This window comes from Schistocerca piceifrons, chromosome 3 (assembly GCF_021461385.2).
Source record: "Schistocerca piceifrons isolate TAMUIC-IGC-003096 chromosome 3, iqSchPice1.1, whole genome shotgun sequence".
NCBI classification, from domain to species: Eukaryota; Metazoa; Arthropoda; class Insecta; order Orthoptera; family Acrididae; genus Schistocerca; species Schistocerca piceifrons.
Genome location: NC_060140.1, coordinates 616,606,766 through 616,626,088, shown reverse-complemented (window position 1 = coordinate 616,626,088; position 19,323 = coordinate 616,606,766). Strand labels below are relative to the sequence as shown.

The 19,323-nt window shown below is 41.1% G+C and overlaps 1 protein-coding gene across 1 annotated transcript in view; it reads right to left on the bottom strand.

Annotated features, from left to right (window-relative positions):
- Positions 1-1,791: 1,791 nt before the first annotated feature.
- LOC124789895 (putative inorganic phosphate cotransporter) overlaps positions 1,792-19,323 on the bottom strand; it is a 159,500-nt gene continuing 141,968 nt past the window's right edge. Inside the window, exons 9-11 of the mRNA XM_047257415.1 lie at positions 14,263-14,386; positions 3,366-3,393; positions 1,792-1,923 (exon numbers count right to left, since the gene is read on the bottom strand). Coding sequence (XP_047113371.1) covers positions 1,890-1,923; positions 3,366-3,393; positions 14,263-14,386 — 186 coding nt within the window. The 3' untranslated portion in view covers positions 1,792-1,889. The remainder of the gene's footprint in view (positions 1,924-3,365; positions 3,394-14,262; positions 14,387-19,323) is intronic.

The following is a 19,323-nucleotide window of genomic DNA, read 5'->3' as shown; positions in this document are numbered from 1 at the left end:
GGAAAGCCGCCAACGATGATTAGTGTCCCATGCTGCAAGCTTCCGTCCTCCTTCACAATGTGAGTGTGTGCTGCGTACACAGGTAGACAGCATGCTCGCAATATCGGACGAAGAAAGCTTACCAAAGGAGCTAATCCACATTAAGCACGTTTACAAGGAGAACGGTTCCGACGAGAGGCAGCCCCGACTTCTTTCCAGACAGAAAGTAATTCCCCAGCAGACAGAAAACGACGACGACGAAATGACAAGGGTATCTGCCGTGCGCCGGCCAATTATCGAACAAAACTGGCAGCATCCTGGCTCGACGTAACATTAAACGCGTTTTCCGTGCAACTCCGAAACCGCGTGCCCTATCAAGCACGGTGAAAGGTGACTTGGGGAGACTGGACGGACAGTCGAAGAAAATCGCAAAAAACACAGGAGAGGCTTGGAATTTAAGCAACCAAAAAATCTGCGGTTGCAAAACATAGCATGGCTACAGAGGACTCCATGAAGTATGAAGAAACGGAAGTGTCGAGGCAGAGCCCGTCGTTTTGGCTGTGTTCCGAAGGAGTCTATTGAAATAAGAGAGGCGGACGGGCTGATCAACAGAGACACTGGGTTCATTCTCAGAAAAGCTTGGGACCCAGCACTCAGCCAACTAAAATCATAGCGTCGTCCGAGAGCGACTTTCACGCCCAACGCAGACCGCAGGAGAATTGAGGGACGTCGCGCCCAGCTTCCAGCAGCGCTCCCCTCCCCTTCTCCCCCCACCACAACCACCACACCCCCACAAACACCACTACCATAGACACCCCACCATCACTTCACCATCCGTGGCGTGCGGGCGGCAGAGGAGGAAGGGATGGAGGACGATAAAGAGTGTAAAGGAGGCTAGATGTAGCAAAGACACTCATTCTACAGGTAATCATCTGAAGATAATGGCAAGGTACGTTATCGAAATATTTTGATACCAAAACGACTGCAGACCGCTGGAAATCCGACAAAGATACAAACAACTGATTCAATGGGAAAGCCTAAGATCACAAACCCTGAAAATTAGAGATTTTCCACTAACACACGTGCTAGTCGTCTCTTATCCAAACTATATTTTTTCGCTGATTGAGCCGAGTATGTATTCACTTTAACTCGTACAGGTGTTCAAGTGCTACACGTTTACGTCATCTTGTTCACAATACAATCCCCTACAAGTACTGGAGCTAGAGGTGTCCTACCCTGAACACAGCTGTCTGTTTGTACCAAGTCACATGTGTACAAACTTAGGTTGAAGTTGCCCCAGATGAAACTCAGATTCGATTAAATAGACTCTCGATGTGTGTGTGTGTGTGTGTGTGTGTGTGTGTGTGTGTGTGTGTGTGTGTGTGTGTGTCTATTAGGAAGTAGAAACATTCGATTTATTGTTTAGGGCTGACTTGCACACGCAGGCACTACAGTTGTGCAAAGACTGTCACTTGTGCTAGAGCCTAACCGGTATAAAGCTACAGGTGACTACGTATAAAAGTTCTGGATAGTACGCTTGACACTCACGTATTCCAATTGCATCTCGTGAACAGCAGCAGGTGGGACTAGTATTTCTTCCTGTGCGTTCAGTTGAAGAGTTTCTCGTTTTTGGGGGCACCTGCATAACTAAACTGTGATCGTATATGTCACAGAAACGTATTTTTTTCATGTAACACAATATATTTAATCTGTAAAACATTGCAATCTTTACACAACAACTATTTACATAATATTTACAAGACAACAGGTAACAAATAATCGTTACAAAAGTTAAATAAATATGAGACTTAATTTAAGCGTAACGTCCAACACAGCTTACAGCTGCATTTCAAATGTGCACTGACTGTTCCTTCTCAAACGCATTGTTGATATGACCCTCGACGAATTTCTTATAGGATTCCGGAGTCTCTGGAATCTGACACACTACAAATAAAATAAATACGAAATTATTATTTTGTCCTATACTATGGAGTACTTGATATATAAAAGCAAAAAGTTTTAGCTCCATATAAATTACACATTGGATGATGTAATACATTTATAAATTTTAATTTTATAGTTCCCTCTCAGGCTGTGACTGAATATTATATATTAGTAATTTAACAACTTTTGGCATTTTTTTCTACAATACTACATTATAAAATACAGCGTACTCTTGATGAGTGAAAATAATACATGAAAGCAGTAAGAATGAACAAAATCATTTTTTACATTGTCGGGCACACATGTTAATAACTAGAATAAATGACTGCTTCAATTATAGAAATTATACTGAAAAATTTATATGATGCATTCTCCAAATTTTTATAATTTTTTAGCTGAAGTGGTTATTCATATTAAAAAATATTAGCTGATTACATGACATTACATGATTATTTGTTTGTCTCTGAGTGCTTTTAGACAGCAAAAGGAACTAAATCTATTTATAGAGAAAAATCAAAGTAACTTTATTTATATGTGTAACAAGACAATAAGGTCAGTATAAAAAAATATTAATTCAAGGAAAAAACTTGATTTAAACAGCAGTTTTTCTTTCCCTTCCAGAATGAAGATTGTATAATATCTTGACTGAATTATCAGTTCATGCCCAACATGAGTTTGTCTGTAGTAAAAGCAAGGCGATTTGGAACCCACCCATGGCCTTTCATTCTGTTCGACTGAACTTGCACTTAAATGTCACTGGGACTGTAAGGAATCATCTTTTTGACTCCGAAACCCATGAATTCGACCTTAGCTTTATTTCTGTATACCCCCTTGAAACTTCTACGTGATCTTACTCATATGGTATCTTCTTTTTTCAAGTAGTAAGTCAGATTAATTGCTCTCGGCGTTTGAGAGTTAATCTATGTTTTACGTATCATCTCACTTCCACCCCTCTTGAGTTCTGGATGTCATATTTCCATGGAAAGCTTTCCCACTTAGTAATACGTTCATCAAACTTCACCCTCTCCGCATCCAGTCATAAGGATGCTAGGGTACAGTGCTCCCACAAAATTTATTTTATCATTTAGTGAATCATATATGTACAAATTTTGGTTGAAATTACTTTAGCAGTTCCTCAGTTCCAACGACATTTCCCTCCTCTACGAGTGATAAGTCCAAAATTTAACTGGTGGGATAAAATGATAATAGAGAATTGAATTTTCTAGTAAACAAGGAACATAGGTTGTGCATGTATGTGGTAGGATGCGTTCTACATTCGCTGTCGTAGGAAACGTTGTATATTACTTCTTACATCCATATTTTCTGAGATAGGAGACAACGGTGAAAGGTATCCAGGGTCTAGCTTCACAAAGCGGTAAGTGATCTGCTACAGGTGCTAATCGGAATCTATAAGTCAACTGGGTCAAAACTAAGCTCATTACCTTATCATCTCCATCGATCCGCACCAATCTTGATTGTAAGCAAAGAAACAATGAACAGTATGGCACAGTTAAGACATTTCATTCATAATATCAAAGAGACTACATTCCTAGTTCCTAGTTTGTCTAAAAATTCCAGAAATATCTCACTGATTATTTCAGCTACGCTGGCTACTGCAAATGTGAGAGCTTAGAAAAGCTTTGCTAGCGTATCTATTTAGACGTACATCTACAGCATCACAGAACATCCAAAAAGACGCACCTGTTGCAGCACCAATATTGCGCGTGAATGAAAGACAATCAGCAGTAAACTTTTTGTTTCATTCGAAATACAATGAAGCTGAATTTTGTCATAACTGGTTGAATTTTTAAAAGGAAATGAAGAGAATTGCAGTTAATTGAAAAACTCCAGTTTTGTTTCTACAAGGCCTATAAATCTGGAATTGCTTCATTTAGTCCTTCAGTTGTTCCTGTTAAATAAGAACCCGTCGTACTTTGAAAGACGTCCTCTTCGGTCTATGGTACATATTTAAATACACTTTATTATGGCAAGGCATCCGGCACCATTGGGATCTCACTATTTCAAAATTTTGTTTTTGTTATCCATGCATAACAACGTATTCCAGAGCCCTCTTGTAATCTACGATTTTCTATCATCATCGATAATTTTCGCTACACAGAGGTACTCCGAATGTAGCAGCACACTAATGTTTTTTCTCACAATTCAGTATTTGTCAGAAATGGAAGGCATGTGCCTCCACGAAGTACAGTCACATCTTTTACACTTCCATCAGACTTCAGGTGATTATTGGAAGGTCGGCGTGCTACATAATACCTTCTGTCATGCTTCTAATTTTCTATTTCTCTTTGCTTATCACCAGAAAATCTGCGTACGGCACATACGATGTCCGTTCTATTTTATGCCATTGATCTGCTATAACTGAGTTCAGATAGCATTCCACAAGTTTATCAAGTAGAAGTGAGAATAATTTATCACACTACGTGACCCAACATTCCATTTAGAACTCCACAGACACCTCTTCATCACAAAGTAATGCTGATAGCGATTCTTGTGTGCTTATTTTTGTTAGGTTGTTCGTCTGTCCAGTTATAGCTAACAACGATGATATTATGTAGACAGTCGCGATGGTTGTGTTCTTGCGTCTTTTTAAAGTCAATAAACAGAGATAAAAGGATCCGTTTCACAATTTTACGAAAGTACCCACAATAAATGTGTTATGCACAGTTCAGCGCTCTTGACGGAAGTCTTTTTGTGGTCAGGCAAGGTGTGTTCCATAGCTTTTACAAATCTTTACAACAAATAAAAAACATTTTGTATTTTGAGGAGTGTAGCTCGAGAGTTGCTACAGTCTTTCGATTGGCCATTTTTGTGAACTGGCCAAATCCGAATTCATTTAGTCATTTTCTTCGTGCAACTGATGATGTTTTGCGTTAGGCACAGTATCACGAGGTGCAGCCAATTTTCTTTCATTTCAGTGTTTCTCGATATGTAGGTCCCTCGTTGATCTTCATATTGTAATTACTCTTCAGTTCTTCAATAGTGTGGTAAGTCATTAATCTCCTCACTTTCACTATCTCTCATGATTCGATTGGATCTTCGTTACTTAGGGGAACACTAAAATAATTTTCTAATATCTAATATTTCGTCTTTTCAGTCAATATGCTACTCCTTCTTTCCATAATAGTTCTTTTCATTTAACACTCACTTTTTGAGTCTTTTGATTGCCCGAAAGAAATCTTTTGCTTCATAGTAATGGTCATAGTCCGTGATTTCCGGTGTTATTACACAAGTAGCTAAATTCCTTACATTTATTATTTTTTGTTGCTTCGGACTCATTTACCGAAAGTAGTTAAAAGAGAAGCTTTACTGATAGAGAAGACGTAGAGTAAACTTTGTGGCGATTCGGAGCTGAATAGCGGTAAGATTCAGTAACTTCCGCAGCAGTAGCGCCGATTCGTCAGTTGAAGACATGATATTGCTTAACAGACCACTAAAAATGGAAACGTATGAATCGGTTCGATGTGGTTCGGTGCCCTCGCTTTCGACTCCGTGGCTGTATTTGTGTAAGGCGCAGGCCATGCCCTGTTTACGTGTTGGCTCTTACTAATGAAGTAAATTAAGTCATTCAACCTTTATTAGTCGATGACGATCGCTGGAAACGCCCTGCAGTTATGATGCTCTCATGACGATCGTACATTCGATGTAAGATGTAGAAAAGTTGTGACTTGGTTTCACAATCTTCTAACAAAACTGTGACCATGCTTGTCGGATACCAATCAACCACGCATTCATGAGCCATATGACAGTACACATACCGTAACATGTGAACAGCTTCCCTAGCAGTATGACCCATGTGTGTCTTCAGTGTACAAGATCCAGTATGAAGACATCTTATACGGAGTAAAAGGAAGTTCACATAACCTCAAAACGAAGCTATTGTTCGTGATAAATGGCACATCATGACGAGAAATGGAAGGAGAAGAAAATGAAGTCGGAGCAGTGTCTGATATTCAAGTGACACGAACTATCCTACAATATGACATGCATGAGCTCTTTGTAAATATCCTTCTCATATAGTGTTCTGTAAGAACTGTATGCTCCTTATTCTTAGCTGCAGGGATAAATATCACTATGCGTCCTTTTGGCGAAGACCAAGCTACTATCATGTCTCAGATTTTGAACGGGACCGAATCTATTTTATTGTTTCGTGTAGCTGCAGCACTTACGGGGCCAAATTGGATAACAGGAGTGGTTGCACTAAATAGGTCACCTACATCTAATTCTACGTTTACATCTACAGTCACATCTACATCTACATTTATAATCTTCAAACCAGTGTGAAGTACATAGCTGACGGTACTTCCGACTGCACCACGTATTTTGGGTTTCTTTTCGTTCCATTCATGAATGGAGCGGGAGAAGAATGGACACTGAAATGATTCTGTGGGTGCTGTAATAGGTGTAATCTTCGCTTTGTACACTTTACAGCACCGATATGTAACTGTGGTATATTCCTAGGTTCCTCGCTGAACCGTCTGGTGCACTTGTCCTCTGCAGTGGACGGCTGCTAATATCACTTCTTTGGCGTTCTTAAACAGCCATGAGGCACGCAAGGCACAGCACAGTAAAGAGTATCCACTGGTTCAAATGGCTCTGAGCACTATGGGACTTAACTTCTAAGGTCATCAGTCCCCCAGAACTTAGAACTACTTAAACCTAACTAACCTAAGGACATCACACACATCCATGCCCGAGGCAGGAATCGAACCTGCGACCGTAGGTATTCACTGGAATGGACTGTGCGGATTTACAGCCTCAGGAGGATTAAAAACGTCAAAGAAGCAACATCAAGAGCTGTTCATTTCAGTGGACAACTGCCCCACAGGATTAATACTAGTTCTTGGAACTTTGCCGTTCTTGCCGTACAGTTGACGTCTACCTTTAAGCATCTGTCAGTTTTGGCTTTTCAGCTTTTCCTTTATGCTGAATGTCAAACAAACCTGTGAGCATTTCTGTCACTCTTCTTTGTTTACGTCCAATATCCCCTATTTCTCCAATCTGTAATGGGTCCTATGCGAATGGTATTCTAGATTGAGTTGTGTGTTTTGTAAGCAATCTAGCAGATGAATAATCATAACCAGACATTGCAGCACCAAATATGACAGCACAGGATGACAAACCCGCAAGTGGCAGACTTTCATCGCAGGTACAGTGATGGGGCACTGCCACAAATGTCTTCCATCACATTCTGGACTCATCTACATGATACACATGATGTCAAAGCAAACACACCATTGAATTAAAACGATCATTAGTGCTCTACTGACTGGGAACATACCCTCTTTTCTGATGAGATGAGCTACAGAAGCAGTTAAGGGATGTGAAATGCAGTGGAAGTATAGTGCATCTACTCCAGCTAGTACTGGACAAACGTATAGTGACGTTGTCGTTAGTGTGATATCATGTGAAAAGCTGCTCTTTACAACCTCTGTCAGTAAGTTTCTGAAAACAACTCGATCCCTGTTCATGACGACTTGCTATCACTGCCCAGGAAACGCCCCAAATCTAGAAGACCATAATGTGAAATGGGAGTCCAAATGCTATCCACAGGATTCGACCAGGACGCAGAGTGAAAACGTGAGTGGCAACCTACAAGAACCCGACAATCCAACAGTTCCAGTTCCAGGCTTCCACCAACGAAGGGAGGTGTGGGTGCAGTTACACAGATATCGGACTGAAGAGGGTAGGTGCAAATACAACATGCACAAGTGGGGCTTTTCAAGTGACAGTGTGTATGACTGTGTTGACACCCAAACAATAGGCCACATTGTGAATGAATGTCCAATCAGATGCTTCCCTGGTGGCATTGAGAAGCTCCATCTAGCATCCCACGAGGCACGTCGCTGGATCGAGTCCATCAACATTCGAGTGTAGTCCGCGCCGTTTTAAAACTTGTGTACTGTATATAATTTCACATATACATTTTATACATATTTCTTTGTTTAGCTGAATGTGTATTACTGTAATTGATGCATACGGTAATAATAATAATGATAATAATAGTAATAATGTGATCCAAACTGTTCTGAGTAGTAGTGTTGTAGCGTTGAAATGTGGACAGACTGCTGCATCTGAAAGTTTTAGAGCTCGAGATAGTTCCTTTCTTGAAGTACATTATTCTATATGCGTTCTATGAGGAGAATTCCCGTCCAAATGTTGCAACTAACGTGCAAGACTACTTAGCTGCAGTGCATATACCTCCCCATTTACGCATCCATCTCTTGACACGTTAGCCGACTAACATGCCTGCGATTTCGCCTTTCGGTCACACGTTCATGGCTTTCCTTCAGTGAAAGCTTTATAGTCATATTCGAAGGCTTGCAGTTACCCGGTTATACGGTGTTTCAACCGATACTGATTTAGTACGTACGGTATTTTTTTATTCCTCTGAACGTGTCATTATAAGTCATATGAGGAATTAACGTCACAGTGCTGCAGTTTTCACTAATATAGTAATGTAGAAAGGATATCCTAAATGGCTACAGATGGAATAAAAAGCATCAAGGGAAAAAAAGCATAAAAACTGAAGAAGAAATGAAAATACGCTCTAAGAAGGAAACCGACGCACTACGAAGGAATTATCCTAATGGGACCGAAATTGGTAGATGTGATATACTTCTACAGACAATCAAATTATTACAATTTAGAAAGAAATAGATGATTTATATAAGCGAGCTTCACAAACAGGAAATGGCAATAACTCATTGCTTTACCTCTGGCCCTTATACAAACAGTTATTCGGTTTTCCATTGATCGATAGAGTTTTGTATGTGCTCCTGAGGGATAGCGTGCCAAATTCTGTCCAGTTGGTGCGTTACATCGTTGTAACTTGTCCATAATGCTCCAAACGTTCACAACTGATGAGAGATCCGGTGGCCTTTCTGGTCGTAGTAGCGTTTGGCAAACACGAAGTTGAGCAATAGAAACACTCGCGGTGTGCGCGCGAGCATTATCTTGCTGAAATGTAAGTTCAGGATGGCGCAGAACATCGTCGACGTACCACTGTGCCGCGGATGACAACCAGAAGGGTCCTGTTATGAAAAGAAATGGTACAGCAGACCATTGCTCCTGATTGTCGAGCATTATGGGGGGCGACACTCTGGTTGATATCCCACCGCCGGGGCGTCGTCGGTCTGGAATCTCATTGACTGGAGCAGAATTGTCTTCAGAGATGAGTCCCGCTTCGAATTGTCTCCGAAAACCAGCGAAGCAAGATAATGCCGGCCCACAAACGGCGAGAGTTTCTACAGCTTCTCTTCGTCCTTGCAAAACCCTGCCTTCTCCAATAAGGTCGCCAGATCTCTCCCCCGTTGAAAACGATTAGAAAATTGTGGGCAGGACCCTCCAACCAGCTCGGAATTTTGACATTCTAATGCACCAGTTGGACAGAAATTGGGACGATATCCCTCAGGTGGACACCCAGCCACTCTATCAATCAATGACAAACTAAATAACTGCTTGTATAAGGGAACTGCCAAGGGGGAGGTTACCATGAGAAAAAGATTGAATAATCAACGAAAGGATAACGTTCTACGAGTCGGGGCGTGGAATGTCAGAAGCTTGAACGTGGTAGGGAAACTAGAAAATCTGAAAAGGGAAATGCAAAGTCTCAATCTAGATATAGTAGGGGTCAGTGAAGTGAAGTGGAAGGATGACAAGGATTTCTGGTCAGATGAGTATCGGGTAATATCAATAGCAACAGAAAATGGTATAACAGGTGTAGGATTCGTTATGAATAGGAAGGTAGGGCAGAGGGTGTGTTACTGTGAACAGTTCAGTGACCGGGTTATTCTAATCAGAATCGACAGCAGACCAACACCGACAACGATAGTTCAGGTATACATGCCGACGTCGCAAGCTGAAGATGAACAGATAGCGAAAGTGTATGAGGATATTGAAAGGGTAATGCAGTATGTAAAGGGGGACGAAAATCTAATAGTCATGGGCGACTGGAATGCAGTTGTAGGGGAAGGAGTAGAAGAAAAGGTTACAGGAGAATATGGGCTTGGGACAAGGAATGAAAGAGGAGAAAGACTAATTGAGTTCTGTAACAAGTTTCAGCTAGTAATAGCGAATACCCTGTTCACGAATCACAAGTGGAGGAGGTATACTTGGAAAAAGCCGGGAGATACGGGAAGATTTCAGTTAGATTACATCATGGTCAGACAGAGATTCCGAAATCAGACACTGGATTGTAACGCGTACCCAGGAGCAGATATAGACTCAGATCACAATATAGTAGTGATGAATAGTAGGCTGAAGTTCAAGACATTAGTCAGGAAGAATCAATACGCAAACATGTGGGATACGGAAGTACTAAGGAATGACGAGATACGTTTGAAGTTCTCTAACGCTATAGATACAGCAATAAGGAATAGCGCAGTAGGCAGTACAGTTGAAGAGGAATGGACATCTCCAAAAAGGGCCATCACAGAAGTTGGGAAGGAAAACTTAGGTACAAAGAAGGTAGCTGCGAAGAAACCATGGGTAACAGAAGAAATACTTCAGTTGATTGATGAAAGGAGGAAGTACAAACATGTTCCGGGAAAATCAGGAATACAGAAATACAAGTCGCTGAGGAATGAAATAAATAGGACGTGCAGGGAAGCTAAGACGAAATGGCTGCAGGAAAAATGTGAAGACATCGAAAAAGATATGATTGTCGGAAGGACAGACTCAGCATACAGGAAAGTCAAAACAACCTTTGGTGACATTAAAAGCAACGGTGGTAACATTAAGAGTGCAACGGGAATTCCACTATCAAATGCAGAGGAAAGAGCAGATAGGTGGAAAGAATACATTGAAAGCCTCTATGATGGTGAAGATTTGTCTGATATGATAGAAGAAGAAACAGGAGATTTAGAAGAGATAGGGGATCCAGTATTAGAATCGGAATTTAAAAGAGCTTTGGAGGACTTATGGTCAAATAAGGCAGAAGGGATAATAACATTCCATCAGAATTTCAAAAATAATTGGGGGAAGTGGCAACAAAACGACTATTCACGTTGGTATGTAGAATATATGAGTCTGGCGATATACCATCTGACTTTCGGAAAAGCATCATCCACACAATTCCGAAGACGGCAAGAGCTGACAAGTGCGAGAATTGTCGCACATTCAGCTTAACAGCTCATGCATCGAAGCTGCTTACAAGAATAATATACAGAAGAATGAAAAAGAAAATTGAGAATGCGCTAGGTGACGATCAGTTTGGCCTTAGGAAAAGTAAAGCGACGAGAGGGGCAATTCTGACGTTACGGCTAATAATGGAAGCAAGGCTAAAGAAAAATCAAGACACTTTCATAGGATTTGTCGACCTGGAAAAAGCGTTCTACAATATAAAATGATGCAAGCTGTTCGAGATTCTGAAGAAAGTAGGGGTAAGCTATAGGGAGAGACGGGTCATATACAATATGTACAACAACCAAGAGGGAATAATAAGAGTGGACGATCAAGAACGAAGTGCTCGTATTAAGAAGGGTGTAAGACAAGGCTGTAGCCTTTCGCCCCTACTCTTCAATCTGTACATCGAGGAAGCAATTATGGAAATAAAAGAAAGGTTCAGGAGTGAAATTAAAATACAAGGTGAAAGGATATCAATGATACGATTCGCTGATGACATTGCTATCCTGAGTGAAAGTGAAGAAGAATTAAATGATCTGCTGAACCGAATGAACAGTCTAATGAGTGCACAGTATGGTTTGATAGTAAATCGGAGAAAGACGAAGGTAATGAGAAGTAGTAAAAATGAGAACAGCGAGAAACTTAACATCAGGATTGATGGTCACAAAGTCAATGAAGTTAAAGAATTCTGCTACCTAGGCAGTAAAATAACCAATTACGGACGGAGCAAGGAGGACATCAAAAGCAGACTCGCTATGGCAAAAAAGGCATTTCTGGCCAAGAGAAGTCTACTAATATCAAATACCGGCCTTAATTTGAGGAAGAAATTTCTGAGGATGTACGTCTGGAGTACAGCATTGTATGGTAGTGAAACATGGACTGTGGGAAAATCGGAACACAAGAGAATCGAAGCATTTGAGATGTGGTGCTATAGACGAATGTTGAAAATTAGGTGGGCTGATAAGGTAAGGAATGAGGAGGTTCTACGCAGAATCGGAGGGGAAAGGAATATGTGGAAAACACTGATAAGGAGAAGGGACAGGATGATAGGACATCTGCTAAGACATGAGGGAATGACCTCCATGGTACTAGAGGGAGCTGTAGAGGGCAAAAACTGTAGAGGAAGACAGAGATTGGAATACGTCAAGCAAATAATTGAGGACGTAGGTTGCAAGTGCTACTCTGAGATGAAGAGGTTAGCACAGGAAAGGAATTCGTGGCGGGCCGCATCAAACCAGTTAGTAGACTGATGACGAAAAAAAAAAAAAAAAAAAAAAAAAAAGAAAGAAAGAAAAAAAGAAAAAAAAATAAGGGGCAGAGGTGGATCACCGCGTTATTGACTTGCTCTTGAATAAATCATCCAATTTTTCTGAACCTGTTTGTCTTTACATATACATCGCGTCTACTGATTTCCGTCCCATTCTGGTGCTTCGCATGTTTTGTTGTCTTAGAAATACTACACATAAATGAAGATAGTGTCAACACGGTCTTACAAACTGAAAGGAAATGTAACACAGAGATGGTTAGCTAGAGGTGAAGCTTGTTGATAAATGATCGTATGTACAATTTAGATGAAGACCAAAGGGAAGTTTGATAGATGAGATGAAAATGTGTCACCATCGAAATTGCTCAAATTAGGAGCAAGAGGAGGAGAAATAATAAATATCTGTGCTACATAACAGATTTGGTCCGTAAGCCCGAAGAAATATATTTACTTACTTCACCTTGGCGAAATATAGGGTGGTCTTTCCTTTCACGAATGTTCTTGTTTACTTGCAGCGAACAAGTGCCTCGAACTATAAACGCTAAAACATATTTCAGAACACTCAAGAATGGTACACAATAAGGCCCATATACAATGAATCAACACAATCATGCACTTAATTAAGCATTATTGTGACAGCACGACCTTACTGCTTAATTTTAATCCAAGAAATTATTAAATATTTCCTAAGAACACCTGAATGCTGAAGTAGACAAGCAAGAGGAAGTAAAAATGTATTCTTTTGAATTGCCTTCGTTCTCCTAAAGTCAAATGAAACAGAGCAAATCACTTGAAGATAATAATTGGGAAAGCTGTTCATCAGACAGAAGGCACAGTTTATGTGATGATGAGTAAGCCGCAGGTGTGATGTTTGGTTGTGAGTTACAATAGATTCTTGTCTTATGGGAAGTGGTGTCTTGCATTATTATTGAATCAGTGGTATAATAACAAAAAACAAGTCCAATGGCATCTTCCGCGAGATACGTTAAATAACATACTCTTGAAATAATGCTATATGAGCAGTATTCTGTGTGAAACAGGAGCATGGATACGGAGAATAGCACTAATTAATACACGAGCAACGAATTAAACAAATGTCAGCAGCACTGTTATCAAAATGGGATATACAGACTTAATGGAGGGGAGTTAATGCTAAAGAGATTAGAGAGCGAACTACACGGTCATGCAGATAGAACAAGCGACGGGAGGAAGCTCATTTGAAAACAAGCTTATCAAAAGAGACAACAGAATTACGAGTCCAGGAAACTGAATTTTTGCCACTATTTTTGTTTTCAGAGCGGGAATCCCATTACAAGTAGCTGCACTGCAATTAAATCTGACAAAGCTGATTCATTATTGAGCGCAGCTCGTACTGAACGCCTGACCTATGTTTCGCTACTGCGCAATATTTTGTAAGGGCCAGAGACTAGTGAAAAGAATAGTAACCGAAGGAGGAACGTATATCTTAAATAAACTGCGCATAAATAAGTAGAGATACATGTGGATGACAACAGCCATACAAATAAGAGATGTGAACCAGACAACGCAGACTCGAATTAAAACCGTTCATCAAAAACATACGAAAACAAACCACATTGTCTCTATCAATGCAGTTCCCGATAGGATAAAGCTCTACAATTCTGTAGGAGATACTACTGGTGCTTACAACACATCACTGATAAAAGAGAACCCTTCTAGTAAATTCTTAGCGTAAGTTGTGCCATGAGGAGTTTCTTTTCTATGGGGTGTCGGTAGTGACATAAAAACAACGTTCTCTGCGTTGGATCAGCTGCAGTTTGGATTCTGAAAGTTCTTGTGAACACTGATGATTTAAGCTTTTATCACCACCTTTGGAAGAGTACTGCAGAGAAAGTAGAATGGTGCGTATTTTTGGAAATGAGAAGTACAAATCCGTGCACGTCGGTACAGACCTTCTTCTTCAGGCCTGTTCCAGGGTTGCTCCTTGTCGGTGGCCAGCACCAAGTACAGCAGGAACGTGACCAGGCCCACGCCGGCAGAGATGAGGAACATGATGTCCCACTGACCCCTCGTTTGCTGAAACAGTCAGGCCGGACGAGGAATGAAGCACTCGCTATCCTCACTACTTTACAAGCTTTAGCCCTTACTAACCGTTTCCAAGAAAAATCAGTAGGCCTTTGGTACAAGTTACATTGTGTTTATCATTTTACCTCAAACTTTCTATACATCTATACTGCAATGTCAAATACGACAATATTTACTTTATTAAGGTTTATAATTTATATAAAAAACAGCTTCCAGCCACATGTATGGTTTAAAAACCTTTTTAAACCATACATGTGGCTGGTAGCTGTTTTTTATATAAATTATAAATCTTAAGTACAACAGCCACGTTTCTTAACATGTCGACTTTCGACAAAATAGCATTTACTTTATTGTTGAAACCAAATATTGTCATACACTGGGCTGTCAGTTATCACTCGTCGCATCCTCGTTTAAATGAGAATATTGCCGACGAAAGTAATTTTACCAAACGATTCCATCCCACGATAGGGAGCTAACGGCCGGCCGGTGTGGCCGAGCGATTCTAGGCGCTACAGTCTGGAACCGAGTGACCGCTACGGTCGCAGGTTCGAATCCTGCCTTGGGCATGGAAGTGTGTGATGTCCTTAGGTTAGTTAGATTTAAGTAGTTCTATGTTCTATGGGACTGATGACCTCAGAAGTTAAGTCCCATACTGCTCAGAGCCATTTGAACCATTTGAACCAGGGAGCTAACTGAGTTATTATGACCAATCATCATCTGAATGGTGATGTAAAATGACAATAGGAAGAAATGGGTTACTCTTCATTCAAGCATAATTGATTTTCATGTTTCACTAACGGTAAAACTGCCCACAAAAAGGCTCTTCAGACCAAGAAATACTTTCTGATGGCACAGGCCTATAAATCCATATCAGAAATATTCACGAGAACAGTTGCGCCGGTGTTAAATTTCCACTGTTAAACTGTGTAAATCAGTATCCATATGTATTTTAAAATCAGTGTACACATTTATGTATGTATCTATGTATGTTACATACTTCCTACACTCCTACACCACTGGCCCGATGTCAACCAAATTAGATAGACATATCACTTACTGACTGGAAAAAATTGCTGTGGGGTAAGACCTACCTATGTATCAGAGGGGTGTGGGTGGAAAATCAGTGTAGCTCACGTGCAACGAACTTTGCAGATAAATTCAAACCCTTGCGAAACTTTTCTCGCTGATAATCCCACAAATTGATGAAAATAAACGTTTATCGCTTATTACATTTTCACTGTACATGCAATACTAGCAGTAATAATGCTTCATAAGAATACTGTTTTTAATTTATCATTTCTTTACAATCAAACGTTTTCGCTACACAGGTTGCAACAGAATTCACGTACACCACTCAATGTACCAGCAAAATTATATCATTGTACGACATGCATAATGTAGGGGTAGTATCTCAGATTAGTATTCAAAACGTTTTCGGTCCCGGGTTCGAAACCTATCGCCGATTAAATTTTGATCAATAACCAGCACTGACGGACGACGAGTTCCGGTAAGAGAAGCCATCCTCATTCTACCAACGGCCTTGTCAAAGAAAACTGGGAAGCGAACAGAGGTGGGGCACTTTCTTGTCCATGGGACAGGAAACTGCCCAAAAAGTCGGAAGAATGATCAACGGCATGAGGAAGGCAATGCAAACCACTGCAATAAAGACACATAAAGTGTGTCCACAGGACATGTGGCCTGTAATTGAAAAAAATGTCTTGATGATCTGTCCATTGGCAAAAGATTCCGAAATAGAGCCCCATTTCCTCGGATCTCCTGAAGGGGACTGCCAAGTGGGAGGTGACCGTCAGAAAAAGGCTGAATAACCAACGAAAGGATAACATTCTTCCAGTCGGAGCGTGGAATGTCAGAAGCCTGAACGTGGTAGAGAACGCAGAAAATTTGAAAAGGGGAATGCAAAGATTCAATCTAGATATAATAGGGGCCAGTGAAGTGAAATGGAAAGAAGGCTTTCCGGTCAGATGAGTATAGGGTAATATCAACAGCAACAGAAAATGGCCTAAAGAGAATAGGGTTCGTTATGAATAGGAGGCTAGGGCATAGACTGTTACTGTGAGCAGTTCAGTGATAGGGTTATTATTATCAAAATCGACGGCTAACCTACATCGACAACGATAGTTCTGGTAAACACGCCTACATCGCAAGCTGTAGATGAAGAGATAAAGGACGATACTGAAATGGTGATATAGTACATAAAGGCAGATGAAAATCTCATACTTATGGGGGACTCGAACGAACTTCTAGGGGAAGGGACAAGGAATGAGGGGGGAGAAAGACTGATTGATTTCTGTAACAAATTTCATCTAGTAATTGCGAATACTCTGTTCAAGATTCACGATAGGAGGAGGTATACTTGGAAAAGGCCGGGTGATACGGGAAGATTTCAGTTAGATTACATTATGGTCAACAGAGATTCCGAAATCGGATACTGGATAGTAAAATGCACCCAGGAGCAGATATAGACTGAAATCACAATGTAGTAGTGATGAATAGTAGCTTGAAGTTTAAGGGATTAATTAGGAAGAATCAGTACGCAAAGAAGAGGGATACGGAAGTACTAAGGAATGACAAGATCCGCTTGGAGTTCTCTAAGGCTATAGATACAGTAGGCAGTATAATTGAAGGGGAATAGACATCTCTAAAAAGTGCAATCACAGAAAAACATAGTTACAAAGAAGGTAACTGCGAAGAAACCATGGTAATAGAAGAATTACTTCAGTTGATCGATGAAAGATGGGAGTACAAAAATGTTCAAGAAAATTCAGGAATACAGAAATACAAGTTACGGACGAACGAAATAAGTAGGAAGTGCAGGGAAAGTAAGACGAAATGGCTGTATGAACAATGTGAAGAAATCGAAGAAGATATGATTATCAGAAGGACTGATACAACACATAGGAAAGTCCAAAATTCTTCAGTTAAATTAAAAGCAAGGGTGGTAACATTAGGAGCGCAACGGGCATTCCATTGTTGAATGGAGCAAGGAAAGTGCCTCCACGTGTGCATTTTACTTACATGCTACATAGAAGAAAGTAAAATGCCGGCGCTCCCTGGAAACGTTGCCCAATGGGTCAACGGCCATACCTTCCACCACCGGAAACCAATGCAATCAAAAGCCAAAAACAAAAACAGGTCCTCTTCAGGGCCAACCCTGACGATCGTCAGCCTGAACGTCGAGGGAATCACCAAGAATAAGGAGGATGTAATATCGCAACTATGCCGATCAGAAAAGTGGGACGTACTGTGTCTGCAGGAAACGCATAGAGATGAAACAGCAAACAGACCCAATATCAAAGGAATGCGCTTGGCAGTAGAAGCACCTCACAGAAGGTATGGGAGCGCAATATTTACCAGACCCGAGATGCTGCTCTCTTCCACGAGTAAGACAACCACCAACAACATTGAAGCGTTAGCGATAGAGAGTGGATCATTTACAATATGCTCCGTATATAAACCCCCCGGCCAGAACTTACACACTTCAACGCCAGAAAACTTCGACAACCAAAGGACACACTTCGTTGTGGGCGACTTTAACAGCCACAGCACCACCTGGGGCTACGATGAGACAGACGCCAATGGTCAGCTGCTAGAACAATGGGCTGAGGCAAATAACCTCTCACTTCTCCACGACCCTAAGCTCCCCTGCTCCTTCAACAGCAAAATTTGGAAGCGAGGTTACAATCCCGATATTTGCTTCGTCAGCCGGAACATCTACGACACCTGCTGCAAAAGAGTATATGATGCAATCCCAAAGACGCAACATCGACCTATTGGAATCCAAGTCTACTCAACAATCAACCAAAATACCTTTCCGTAGGAGATTCAACTTTAAAAAGGCTAGGTGGTCAGAATATTCCCAAGCGCTGGATGAGGAATTAGCCAGTCTGACCCCAACACCAAATAATTACCTTACCTTTGTTGAGACTCTGCGAAAGGTATCTAGACAATATATTCCTAGGGGTTGCAGACAACACTATATCCCAGGGCTCTCAAATGCCTCAAAGGACATCCTGGAGAAGTATCAAGTATTGTTCGCGGAAGACCCATTCAGCGACGAAACCATCACCTGTGGCACAGCTTTAATGTCAGCCCTCAGCGAGGCACGCGAGAAGAAGTGGATAGCAACCCTAGAAAGAATGGATATGTGCCGAAGTAGCAAAATAGCCTGGAACCTGATTAAGAAACTGGATGGTGACCCAAGGCTAAGCAAGGCCCCGGCCAACGTAACTCCAAACCAGGTGGCCAACCAACTCCTTCTAAACGGCAAGTTCAACTCCAAACGTCAGAAAACTAAAATCATACGCCTACTGACAACGGAAAACACCAACTTCCAGAAACCATTTAGCATGAGAGAGTTAAACAATGGCATAAATACCATGAAGATTGGGAAAGCCGCTGGGTTTGATGATATTTGCGTGGAACAGATTAAAAACTTCGGCCTTGGCGCCAGGGACTGGATACTTTGACTTTTTAACGTGTGCCGTGAAACCTTTCAAATCCCGAAACTGTGGAGGAAGTCAAAAGTGGTGGCTCTCCTTAAACCTGGGAAGGACCCAGAGTCTCCGAAGAGCTATCGACCCATAACCCTTCTCTGCCATCTGTTTAAGCTCTATGAAAGATTGATCCTCAACAGAATAGAGAAGATCGTTGACACGAAGCTAATTCCACACCAAGCAGGCTTTAGACCTGGAAAGTCCTGTACCAGTCAAATTCTAGCATTGACAGAACATATCGAGGATGGGTTTGAGAATAAACTAATCACCGGGATGGCACTAGTCGACCTAAGTTCCGCCTATGACACAGTAGATCACCGGACACTACTGCATAAAATCTACGAGACCCTGAAAGACTACCACCTAGTCAAGATAATCGAATCCCTGCTCCAAAATAGACAGTTCTTCGTAATG